This window comes from Trichosurus vulpecula, chromosome 4 (assembly GCF_011100635.1).
Source record: "Trichosurus vulpecula isolate mTriVul1 chromosome 4, mTriVul1.pri, whole genome shotgun sequence".
Taxonomy (NCBI): domain Eukaryota; kingdom Metazoa; phylum Chordata; class Mammalia; order Diprotodontia; family Phalangeridae; genus Trichosurus; species Trichosurus vulpecula.
Window position 1 is genome coordinate 104972921 of NC_050576.1, and position 13576 is coordinate 104986496.

The 13576-nt window shown below is 38.2% G+C and overlaps 1 protein-coding gene and 1 long non-coding RNA gene across 2 annotated transcripts; both read left to right on the forward strand.

The window, feature by feature from the left end:
- The first annotated feature begins 229 nt into the window (after positions 1–229).
- Positions 230–1381, forward strand: LOC118848806 (glyceraldehyde-3-phosphate dehydrogenase-like). Its single transcript, XM_036757831.1, has one exon. The coding sequence runs from the start codon at positions 281–283 to the stop codon at positions 1265–1267; it is 987 nt and encodes a 328-aa protein (XP_036613726.1). The 5' UTR covers positions 230–280; the 3' UTR covers positions 1268–1381.
- Positions 1382–3079: 1698 nt separating this feature from the next.
- Positions 3080–7863, forward strand: LOC118848807. The gene is made up of 3 exons (XR_005010263.1): positions 3080–3197; positions 5081–5120; positions 7764–7863. It is a non-coding gene; the product is annotated as an uncharacterized LOC118848807 (long non-coding RNA).
- Positions 7864–13576: the final 5713 nt, after the last annotated feature.

The following is a 13576-nucleotide window of genomic DNA, read 5'->3' on the forward strand; positions in this document are numbered from 1 at the left end:
AGTTTTGTATGACTGCACATGTATAATCTATGTCAAATTGCTTGGCTTCTCAAGTTGGTGCAAAAGGAGGAAGAGAAGGAGAAAATTTGTAGCAAAAATTTTTTTTAAATGACTGTTAAAATTTATTTTACATGTAATGGAGAAAAAATAAAATTTAAAAAATGCTTTTTCATTCGATCACCCATGAGGCTCTATAGCATACAAAAAAGTAATAGCAAGGGGCTTTTCTCCCAAGCTCAGTGCCAGGATCTGCTGTTTTCAGTCGCATCCCTGAAACAAGATGGTGAAGGTCGGAGTCAACGGATTTGGCCGTTTTGGGCGCCTGGTGACCAGGGCTGCATTCACCTCAGGTGGAGTAGACATCGTGGCCATCAATGACCCCTTCATTGACCTCAACTACATGGTTTATATGTTTCAATATGATTCCACTCATGGCAAGTTCAAGGGCACTGCCAAGGCTGAGAATGGGAAGCTGGTGATCAATGGAAAAGCCATTACCATCTTCCAGGAGTGGGATCCCGCCAGTCTTAAATGGCGAGATGCTGGAGCCGAGTATGTTGTAGAGTCCACTGGAGTCTTTACCACCATGGAAAAGGCTGGGGCTCACTTGAAGGGTGGAGCCAAGAGGGTCATCATCTCTGGCCCTTCTGCTGATGCCCCCATGTTCATGATGGGAGTGAACCATGAGAAATATAATTCCCTTAAGATTGTTAGTGATGCCTCCTGCACTACCAACTGCTTGGCCCCCTTGGCCAAGGTCATTAATGACAACTTTGGCATCGTGGAAGGACTCATGACTATAGTCCATGCCATTACTGCTACCCAGAAGACAGTAGATGGCCCCTCTGGTAAGCTGTGGTGTGGTGGGCGTGGTGCTTCCCAGAACATCATCCCTGCTTCCACTGGTGCTGCTAAGGCTGTGGGCAAAGTTATACCTGAGCTGAATGGGAGGCTCACAGGCATGGCCTTCCGTGTTCCTACACCCAATGTATCTGTTGTGGATCTGACCTGCCGCCTGGAGAAACCTGCCAAATATGATGAGATCAAGAAAGTGGTGAAGCAAGCATCAGAAGGACCCTTGAAGGGCATCTTGGGCTACACAGAGGACCAGGTTGTATCCTGTGACTTCAACAGTGACAATCACTCTTCTACCTTTGATGCTAGCGCTGGTATTGCCCTCAATTACCACTTTGTCAAGCTCATTTCCTGGTATGACAATAGTAACCGTGTAGTAGACCTCATGGTCTACATGGCCTCCCAGGAGTAAAGTGGAAAGCCATGAACCTTCACCCCCAGCCAAAAAAAAGAGGTCCACCACTGGGGAGCCTACATTCCTAACCTATGTTCCTGTACTGGGGATCCGTATCCCATTCACATCCTTGTCCCAAAGCACCCCTGTAGTAAGGGGGAGAAGCCTAGAGTCCTGTATTGTGTACCATCAATAAAGTCACCACATTCAGTGCAAAAAAAAAAGTAATAGCAATAATACTTCGTATATTTAAAATTTTCAAGATATTTTTACATCTCTTAGATCTTTTCTCCCTCATAATAGTCTAACCTTTTTCCAAGAAATTTTCCTTAATTTAACTGCCTGCCGCTCCGTCCATTCATTCCATTATACCCCACCCTCAGCATCCATAATAACTGACATCTGACATTTATATAATGCTTTAAGTTTTGCAAAACACTTAGCATGTTACATTTGTAACACAGGTTGAATCTTGCCCCAAGGTCTGAGGGCCAGCTTTGTTACATTTTAACCCTCCAGTCCTTACCCCCCTTCCCTCTTCCCCACTAAGTGTTCTCTATGACACTGACGGGGATAGGGACTCAGTTTTTCTTTTCTCCACCATCAGCTTGAATTCCAACCAATTATGTTCCCGCCGTTTTAGATGCCCAGTGACTAGCAGCCCAGGTCTATTTGATCACTCAATATTACTTTTACAGGGGGATATTTACTTCAAAGATATAGCAAGAACAAAAATACAAATGTTTCCCTTCAGAGATATAACTCCACCCCCAACACTCTAGTTCCACTTCAGTCTTTAGGGAGTGATAAAAGATTAGGCTTGCAGTTTAGCACAGTTCCTACATATCGTTAGTTCCATCAAACAGTAGCCTCAAATCTCTCCCCATACTAATCCATCTTCCACTCACCAAAATGATTTTCCTGAAGTACAGGTCTGACCTAGTCACCTCCATATTCAGATACATCCCAGTGGCTCCCTGTCACCTCCAGGATCAAATACACAATCCTCTGTTTAGCATTCAAAGAACTTTATAACCTAGCCCCCTTCTACCTTTCCAGTCTTCTTAAACCTTACTTCCTACCACTTACTCTTTGATTCAGTGACACTGGCCTCCTGGCCATTCCACAAATAAGACATTCCATCTTTTGGCTCCTGGCATTTTCTTTGGCTGTCTCTATGCCTGGAATGTTTCCCCTGGGCTGGTGAGCTGTAGAAAAAACACTCCTCTTCCACCATGCTTCTCTTGTTTTCCATTTGTTATAAGTCCCTTACTCTGAAGAGGGTCATAGATATGCAAGCCCTTGCCTTAATTCTTCCTGTAATTTCCAGGTGCAAGAGCTTTAGAATCTTTCCCTAGCAACTGCAAATATCTTGGAAGAATAAACAGGAGGCATTTGGGATGGCTGAAAGAGGAGGACTATGTGTGGAGAGCACTTGAGTTTTCTTTCTTTTGTCTTATGCCTAATAAACGGCAACCACAGTGTGTTGAATGCCTGTGTCCAGTGAATAGAGGTAGAGGGTAGGTCCATTTCAACCAAGAGGGGAAAGTCCAGAAGTGGATTAAGGTAGAGATAGATTTCTCATTTTTAATAATTTGGAGCACTATTTCATATCATCTTCCTAGTATAAATTCAAAACCCAGCCACCATGGGTTTTGAGTAGTTCAGTTGTTTAAAGCCATACAGCATGGCAGTATGGGAAGCTTACCCACATGTGTATCAGAAAGTTGTACCTGGCTGATACTTTGAGTATAGAGCTATTAGGTGAACAAGTCAGATGTTATACTAATATCATGGCACACTGTTTTTCTGTAGGTTTACAGATGGCAGCACAAAAAATCAAGTGAGGACCAACCAAAAAACAACTGAAAAGCCTGGGATCCATAGGTGTCCCAGGAGTAAAGACATGAAAAGGAAGAATTAAGGAAGAGGGAGTTGGCAAGGCCAGGTAAGTAAGAAAAGGAAAGTAAATGTGTAAATGAACCAAACAAGAGAAAAGAGGAAACTGAATGTGGTTTTCTGGGTCTTAGAGAGAAATGAATAAAAAATGGGTGTAGCTGTCAAGTATGTAGAGGTGATAAAAGGTTGTAAAAGTTTTAATAAGGTGTTTGGGAGGTGATGGATAAACACCCACAGGCAGTTTGAAAAACCAGTTTAGAAAGTAGGTACCCATAAAGCAGTGAATGACTAAAAAAAAAACACATAACAAAAATTGTGGTATATGAATGCTATGGAATATTATTGTACAGTAAGAAATTATGAATATGCAGAATTCTGAGAAACTTGAGAATAAATGGATGAACGACTGAAGACCAAAGAGTAGAACCATGAGAATATCATATTTAGTGACTTTGATCATGTAAATGAAAAGCTCACAAAAAGAAACTTCACTTCCGAATAATGGAAACACCATTGAAAATCCCAGGGGAGAGAGAATGAAGCATACTTCCTTCCTAATGGCAGAGAGGTGGGGAGGACTACTAGGGCAGATCATTAGACATTAGCAGACTCAGTTCTCTGCGTCGAATGTTTTTGCTTAATTGTTTTCTTTGTCACAAGAGAGGGTCCAATCTGGGGAGAAGGTGGCAAATGACTGTGATGTAAAGACAAAGTACATTAATAAAATACGTGAAGACAATTTCTAAGAAATAAAAAATAATGCTGAAAGTTTTGATCAGTATGGGGAACAGGAAATTTTTGCACTGACCTGCATTGACTGTGCAATACAATCAATATATTTATGCCATAATCAAGTATTATCTCTATTCCAAGTTTGGACTGATCTCTGTTCTAGAGGTGGTGAAGGGGCTTGAAGAAAACCTCTTCAATGCTGCAAGTTATAAGGTAGAATATAGTGTTTCTGTCATCATTTCTTATATCACATTAATATTACATTCCTGTCCCACAATTTGTTTAGCTATTCCCCAATTGATAGGAATCTATTTTGTTTTAAGTTCTTTTCTGTTGCAAAAAGTGCTGCTATAAATATTTTGGAGTATATGGGATCTTCCTTTTTATCACTGACATCCTTGGAGGTCTAGCAGTGGTATTTCTATGTTAAAGGGAATGAATATTCTTAGCCTAATCCTAAATGGCTTTCCAGAGTGGTTGGATCAATTCATGGTTCCACCAAGAGTTACCATCATTTGTCATCTTTGCTAACTTTCTAAGCATGAAGTGAAACCTCAGAGTGGTTTTGCTTTGCATTTCTCTTATTATTAGTGATTTGGAGCAATCTTTAATGTACTTGTTAATAGTTAATTCTCCTTTTGAGAACTCTTTATTCAAAGCCACAAAGGAAAACAAATCTGATGAGGAAGACAAATGGGAGTTGTCCAAAGAGACTGATGGAGGCACACAGAGAAATCAAGATCCAATTTGTACATGTAACAGGGAGAGGACTTTGGTCACTTCTGGTGACACATATGCTTTGACCTTTTGCTAAAGGGTATTTGTGACTAGAGGCTTCAAGTTGTTCTCATGTTCCCCGTGATGTCAGGGATTGGGAGAAGGCTCTGCTATAAAGAGCATTGGTCACTAAGCCAGGAGAAACTGCCCACTCAATAGACTTTAAGAGGAGTGACACCATCCTTTCTCTGCCTCTCTTCAGTGTCTGTTGCTTAGGATTCAGACATCCTTTCCCTTAGACTTCATGACGGTGGTGGTGGTGGTGTTGGTAGTGGTGGGAACAGAAGCGGGAAATTCCAAGGATCTATCACTCCTCCTCCCATAAGCAATGACAACTCTATTCACATGTTAGCAAGCACATATGATTACCTAGTTGAGCCTAATATTGGACCTTCTGACTTGTGTTTCTTTTCCTTAGCACAGGTCATTGAATAGCTGTCGTGAGATGGATATTTCTAGACATGTAAGTGCTAACTTGTAAGCTTGAAAGGTAAGGAGTTCTTGGGTCCAGAGACTGCTCGCCCAGCAGGAATTAATCTCTGCAACATCTTTTTGAAGGAAAAGATAACCACCGTCAGGAGTATGAGATAGATGAAAGGATTAATAAAGCCCAAGCCATGACTTAGTTTGCCAGGAAATCCGGAACTGTGAATTGCACAGTCAGCACAGGTTAGAGATGAAAATAAATCAATTCAGCAGTCCCACAAGTCTCCCAGTAGTCTTTACCTCCTGGGAGAATATAATAAAATTTATGGGTTGTTGGTTAGTGTTTTATATATTTGTCAATGTTTGAGTCTTTCGTGTTTTAAGCTTTTTTTGGTAGAAGAAATAAATAGCTGTCCTATATCTGATATCTACTTCTTTGTACACTGAATAATTTCTTAGGAGGGACCCTATTAATCCCTTTTGAGAAGGCCCTAGAAAAATAACCATACCTAAGCTTTATTGAAGAGATTTTCCCCAGAATTCTGGAGTAAGGGGCATAATGTTTCAGAGTTCAAGAAACAGTTATTCCCCTCTCTTTAAAGGTCTACCTCTCCCATAACTTAACCCATTCAATTTGAACTCAGAATCCATCCATTTGCTCTCTGGAGATGGATAGCATTTTTCATCATTAGTCCTTTCAAGTTGTGGTAGATCATTGTATTGATCAGAGTCACTAAGTCTTTCACAGTTGATTATCTTTTCAACATCGCTGTTACTATTTAAATTGTTCTCCTGGTTCTGCTCACTTCACTTTGCATCAATTCATATAAGTCTTGGGAAAAATAATTATTAAATCACTGTCAGTGATACTTGAGATGTTGTGGAAAACAGAGAAGGACTATGGAGATAGAAAAGAGCGAATGCCCCTATTTAAAAAAAAAACATATTTTTATTTATTTAACTATTTCCAAATTACATGTAAAAAATTTTGACAATCATCTAAAAATATTTTGAGTTATAGACTCTCTCACTCCCTTCCATTCCTCCCCCCTCCTTGAGAAGGCAAGCAATTTGATATCAATTATTACATGTGATGCCATGCAAAGCATATTTCCATATTGCAAAAGAAAAAAACAGACAAAATAAAACAATAAAAATAAGGAAAGTTTAAATGTGTACTCAGAGTTCATCGGTTCTCTTTCTACAGGTGGATGGCATTTTTTCATCATGGGTTCTTTGGAATTGTCTTGGATCATTGTCTTGGTCAGAATAGCTAAGTCATTCACAGCTGATCATCCTGAGAATGTTGCTGTTACTGGGTCCAGTGTTCTCCTGGTTGTGTTCATTTCACTTTGCTCGAGTCTTCCCAGATTTTTTCTGAAACATCCTACTCATTTCTTATAGCACAATAGTTTTCCATCACAATCATATACCACAAAATGTCCCCATTTTCAAGAAAGGAAAGAGAATGGAGTCTTTAAATTCTCTGTAGGCCAGTAAGCTTGATTTTGATTCTTAGAAAACTTCTAGAATAGATCATTATAAAGATGGCTGGCAAACATCTGGAAAAAGGAAGTACGGATCACAGAGACCCAGCTTAGCTTCAACAAAAACAATTGATGCCAGACTAACTTTGTTTCCTTTTTTTGACAAGGTTACTAAACTGGAGGATCAGAGGAATACTGTGAAAAATAGTTCACCTAAAACATTTGATAAAATGTCTACTGCCATTCTTATAGGAAGAATGGAGAAATGTGGACTAGATGAAAATAGAATTAGATGCATTTGTAAGTAGTTGAATGACCTGACTCAAAGATAATGGTTCAAAATCAATTTAGATGGAGGTCTCTGGGGGATGCTCTGGGTACCTGTGCTTGGCCCAATGTTGCCTGATATTTTTATCAATGACTTGGACAAAGGCAAATTTAGCACGCTTATCAAATTTGCAAATGACTTAAAGCTGGGAGGGATAGGTGACTCACAGGAAGCATTTATTATGTGCTATGCATTGTGCCCAAATCATAAAGTGACAGACTCCTTGCCATCATGGAGCTAACTCCTGACAAATGAGATAACATGTGTACATACAAGTGTACACAAAATGAATACAAAGTGATTAGGGGGTACTTGGAGGGGACAGGAAAGGTCTCATGCAGAATGTGGTGTTTGAACTAAGTTTTGAGAGAAATGAGGTCCCCAAAGAGATCAAAGAAAATGGAAAAGGACCCATATTACAAAAACAAATTTTTATAGCAGCTCTTTTTGTTCTAGCAAAGAACTGGAAACAAGAGATTCCCAGCAATTGAAGGAATCGCTGAACTAGTTATGGATGTAATGGAATGTTATTGTGCCAAAAGAAATATCACGAGGGAGGATTTCAGAGAAACCTGGGAAGACTTGCATTAAATGATGCAGGGTGAAGTGAACAGAACAAGCAGAAAACTGTATGTAATAAAAAAAACAATGTAAAGAAAAACAGCTTTGAAAGACTTAAGAACTCTGATCAAGGCATGGTCAACAATAATTCCAAAAGACTAGTGATTTAATACACTATGTACTTCCTACCAGTGGGATGATGGGAATGAGACATATACTTTCAGACATAGCCAATGTTGGAGTTTGATTTGCTCAATTGTGTACATTTGATAGAAGGTGTTTCTTTTTCTTTTGTTTTTTCAAGTTTTTGGAGAGAGTACTTAGGAAGAGTAACACTCGGATTATAAAAACAAAGGGAAGGAAAAGAAGAAAAGATCACCATTAAAGGCAGAGAAGAGAAGAAAATGAAGATCATTAGGAAAACACAGACAAATAAAACAGTTTCAAAACTAACATGTTAAATGTATTGTATACTTTAAAAAGAAAAGGAAACCATACGTAGTAAAGATTTGCAGCTTCATGTACACTCATCTTTTCCCCCACTTTGTATATGGAAATCTCATTTTATTTGATGTTGGTTAGATACAGATCTTTTTTTAAAAAAATTAAAATAAAAAAATGTAGAAACTACATATTCTAAGAGGCAGGGGTAAGGAGGGAAAGCATTACAGACAGGGGGATGACCTGTACAAAAGCAAAGAGACAGAAGGCAGAGTGTGTGAGAAAGAGTGAGAAGGCCAATTTGGTCATATCATTTGGCTTGGACTGAAAGCAAGCAAACCACAGAATTTTCCTTGGTCTTTTGTTGCCACTCTGTTTCTACAGTAATGGTGTCAGACTGGTGGAAAAGAGAAAAGAGGGTTCTAAGGATTACATGTTTTTAAACTATCTCTAGTAGTTAGGGAGATAAATTATCTATAGTGTATAGTTTAAGATGAGCCCAGAAAGTCCCTTAGTTAGCAAACATAGCAAATATTTGGTTTACTTTCCAAGTGGCAGCCAAAAACTAAGCACAACTTTAGAATATAAATTTGTTTTGAAAGCATTTGTGAGATAGGCATGCCCACATAAGTTTTCTAAATTTATAGGTGCCATTTGTAGGAGGCATAAATAAAAATGATCTTAAACCTAGAAGATCTCTGTGGAGAGAAGACAAACCAAAGCAGGCCCTGCACCATGGTTGGGACTGGGAGGTGGGTAACAAGAATCAGGTTCCAGGAGTACAGGTGAGGCTAGGCTCTCCTTTCACTTGTCTTCATGAGGGGCATCAGGGTAGAATTTAGTCTATTTGACCCCTTCAAATGTCTCTAGTATAGAGCTATCAGTCTATGTTTTGAAGGAAAGCTGTTTTCCTGGTCACCCTTAAGGGAAGGAGTAGCCAATCTTACAATTACCAGATAAGCGCTTTTCTACCAAATGATGTTACACAAAAGACCATCACAAATAGTGAATAGCTGCTAAGCCCATTTATTCAAATTAATAGCAAACAGAAATCAGAGAAGTGATATGGATTAGAATATATCAAAGAATACATAATCAGGAATGAAATCTAGCTGGGAACAAGCTTAAACTGGGAGAGAAAGAGCACTGTAATCCAAAGGAGGTCCATTTTAACAGACTTTAAAATTTCATTCAAGTCTACCATTTCCATTTCTTTTTTCTTCTGTCTCCCTGGACCATTGTTTAACCACTAGTCTCTCCTGAAAACTATATGGAAACAACTCATTAAGTTCCTTATGCAGGAATGCAGGATTGAGCTCAGCATTCCTTCTGCCAATCAGAAGTTATTTTTCCCTTCATGCAATATGCAGCATGTATCACAGCTCATCAAATCTTTTTCAGGCTTGAGTGGCAGCAGGATTATGCTTCTGAAGAAGGATGTTAGACAATTATGAGCAATATCATGTCAATAAAGTAGGGACAATCAATGGAGAATAAAACCAGTTTCAAGAAAGCTTATACAATAGCTATAACTAAGAAAAGTCATCTCAAGGATAAAAATGGAAGAAGCAAATCAAAATGGAGTGGGGGGGAGGGGAGATAAGCATTTATTAAGCACCCACTCTGTGCCAAACATTATGCTAAGTGATGCTTGATAAGTATCTCATTTGTTCTTTACAGCAACCCTGTAATATAGGTACTATTATTATCCCATTTTACAGTTGAGGAAACTAAAGCAGAAAGAGGTCAAGTGACTTGCCCAGGGTCACACAGCTAGTAAGTGTGTGAGATCAGATTTGAACTCAGGTGTTCCTGACTCCAGATCTAGTACCCTACCAACTGGGCCACCTCACTGCCTAGAAAAATGAGAAAAAGGGAAAAAAAGAAGAATGGGAAAGATCTTTAATGATTACTATAACAAATTTTTCACCATCAAGGATAATGGACTCACTAAACTTGAACCCCACTATCACATTCATAAATGTGCTTATTGGGAACATAATGATGATACTAAAGAGAGCAAAGTCAGGAGAAGCAGCCAGATAAGACTAAATGTAGTGAGAGAAGATCCACGCTGGAGGAGGCATGATTGTAAGGCTACTAAGGCTACTTGCGTCAGCATGTAAGGTTTCTGAAGGAAGGGAAGATACCAAGGCATGGAAAAAAATCTTGGACCTTGTTAATATCTTAAAAAAGGGTACTGAGGAACACCTCAACTAACACCCTATATGCCTACTTTTCCACTATTCAAAATCTTTATGCATGAAATAAGAGCATTCTCAATGAGGATTGTATAGGAAACAAGCAGGATTTCAAAAGTGAAATTCAATAATATTTGAAGACTTTATCATTTCACAAATAACTTAAAAATATAGAGAATATGAGATCACATTGTGCTTATTGTTTATAGATTATGAGAGGAAAAAAACACATTTGATTCTGTAAAGCAAGATACCACTTTAGCAGCTCTTTTTCAGCAAAGTATCTCCCATCCATTCATCAAAATCATTCAAGATTTTGTCAATCAGTTAAGAAAGACATAACAGAATTAATTCTGTTGAATGATGCTTTCTTAATATTAAATGAGGGGATGGGGAGAAGCTTTCTTTTAGAGAGCAATGAATAACAGCACAAAAAATTAAGTAATAGGAAATAACTCATTCTTGAATAAGCACTCTGTGTGCAGTCACATCACTAACTTGTTAGGATAAAAATTAATACATGCTAGAAGATATAATACAAATGAGAAAAATATACTGTATGCACTGTACTGTACTGAACCACATTGACCTATTTAAATAGTTGTTGATGCTGAGAAAAGAGAAGTGGATGAAGGAAAGCACATTGACACCAATTAGAACAATTTTGTATAGAAGGTTAACCAAAGTAAATCAATTGCCATAATGAGGAGACCGAAAGAGCCTAAAAACCATCTTAATCGGGAAATACTTGACCTACTTGCCAAACAGAGAGATATGGTAGCCAGGGGCAACATCAATTTAGAATATAAATTAATTCATGAAATCTTACAGAGAAAAGGATGGTGACATATAAGTAGAATCTCCTTATAAAACACCAAGAAGCTGTGAAAGGGAATACAAGTTTAAAGAAAGTATATCGAGAGATCCAACTGAGCAAAGTCATCCCGATAACATTTAAAGATGAATCTGGAAGGAAGATCATGAACAGATAAAAGATTTTTTTAAAGTCTACATTTTTATTAAAAAAAAAAACACTTTTCACCAATGGAGCCACCACATGTGGACTCTAACATCCCAATCTAGATGGTTCCCAAGGGGAAATGGAAATGGTCCATAAGAAAACAAAGATGGAAAACTGCAGGACTAGACCATGCACATTTATAAAGGAGGGCTATGTTGGAGGAGATACAATATTGAGGCACTGAGGAATCAGTTCTTGGGGCTTTTAAAGAAGGGAACAATCATGGGCCTTATTATTACACAAAAGGGCATGCTAGAGAGCATTGATAACTAATGATCCATAAGCCCTCTTTGTTACATATATATAATTTATTATGAGAATAATATGCACATGCACCAAAAACAACCTTGTTGAGAACATTAGAAGGGAACAGGCAAGTTTTCACAAGCAGAATTCCAGAGTGCACCATATTTTTTATTATTACATAATTGACTGAGAGCTATATAGAATATAGGAAACCCAGTGGGCTTATTATTTGTTGAGTATAAAAAAGCATTTGATTTTGTAAAGCCAAGCATCCCCTTAAAGGGGATATGTCTCCAACACTGTCTTCTATGCATACATCAAAATTATGCAAGATTCTTTGAAGGATGTAACAGAGATAATCTCATCTGGTGATTCTCTTCACTAATATTAAGCAAAGCATAAAACAGGGAAAACAGGGACTTTCACCAAGGGTGTTCACCATTGTCACAGAAGAAATCCAATGGATTCCAGGTTGAAAAGGAATTCCCCTTGAGATTGTGAGGACTTCCAAGTGCTGATGTTTTCAAAGAATATTGTGCTGATAGTAGCAAACCCCATAACATTATGGAGCTTGCTAAATGAAATCCATATTCATCCAAAAGAGTTTGTTCTACCTATGTGAACAGGAAAAACCAAGTGGAAAAAGAATGCCAATTGTTTAGGCTATGAAATATAGTTGGATGGAGAACCTGTAGGACTCATCTATGAGTACATATATCTTGAAAAGATACAGAAAATGGACAATGAATTCGGCCTGGAATTGAACAGGAAGGGAAGAGTGGGCTAGATTACTCTTGCAAAGTTATGAAATTCTCTTAATGATCCCAAGCTTCTCTCCAAAACAGAGGCCCATATTTTTAATACAAATATTTTCCTGGTTGTGTTCTATGACTTGAGTCATGAAGCACTATAATCTTGGAAGAACTGAAGTTGAGGATCTCACTAAAGGTAATGGAGAGATGCATGGTAGACATAAACAAATTGCAACACATTACAAACAAGGAATTATACAGTAGTGGTCCTTAAAAAATATCATCCAAGAATTATAAGATTCAAAAACATGGGATGATGATATGATGAGAGTGAGGAATATCTGGTGGACAGGATATTTGATCCATTGATGTACACAAGATATCAAGAGCATTCAAGGAAGACCTCTTGCACATTGGATGAGCTTCTTATGGTGAATTTATGGGAGAACATGAAAGAGAGTTGCATAAGAGAGGCAGGCATGAATGAGTTGTCATCTATGTCATTGTCAGTCAGTCAACCAGTCAGTTGATAAGCACCTACTATGTGTCAGGCACTGTACTAAGCACTGGGGAATGCAAATACAATAAAGAAAAATAGTATCTACCTCCAAGGAGCTTATAACCCAATAGAGAAAGACAATAGATAAAAGGAAGCTGAAAATGGAGGTGACTGGTGAGAGGGATACCCATGAGGGATATGCTGGAGAAGTCCAAAAGACTGCAGTCAGGTGGAAAATGAATTTCCTTATTGGAGAAAATAACCACATTAATGAGATCACAAATACATTAAATTACTAGAATATTATTCCTCCATTCAAAAATATTTTCTCAAAAAAAAAATTAGAGGGGCAGCTAGGTGGCGCAGTGAGTAGAGCACCAGCCTTGGAGTTAGAAGGACCTGAGTTCAAATCCAGCCTCAGACACTTGACACTCTTACTAGCTGTGTGACCTTGGGCAAGTCACTTAACCCCAATTGCCCTGCCTTCTCCCCTCCCAAAACCAAAAAAAAAAAAAGTATCTTCCCTATTTTCCTTTTCAGTTCCTTCTATGTATTTAACAAATCCAGTTTTTTTCAGCTTTATGATTTCATGGATAGCAATCATTTGCATATTTCTCTAAGTTTTGCAAAGTGCTTTACAAAAATTATCTCATTTTATCTTCACAACGACCCTGGGAAAAATGTGTTATTACTGTTCCTATTTTCCAAATAAGGAAACTGAAGTATAGAGAGGTTAAGTGACTTGCCCAGAATCACACAGCTAGTACGTGTCTGAGGCTGGATTTGAACTCACATCTTCCTTACTCTCGGTTTAGCATTCTAACCACTGAGCCATCTAGCTACCTCTCATGGAAGATAGTTTTTATTTTTATTTATTTTAAAGTTTGTCTTTCTGGTTACTAAGTTTTAATAAATAAGAATACAAACAAAATAAGTAGCTTTGGTAGAAATATTGCA

What these genes read in the sequence shown, in the direction of transcription:
- LOC118848806 (XM_036757831.1), top strand. Translation starts at nt 281, where the DNA reads ATGGTGAAGGTCGGAGTCAACGGATTTGGCCGTTTTGGGCGCCTGGTG.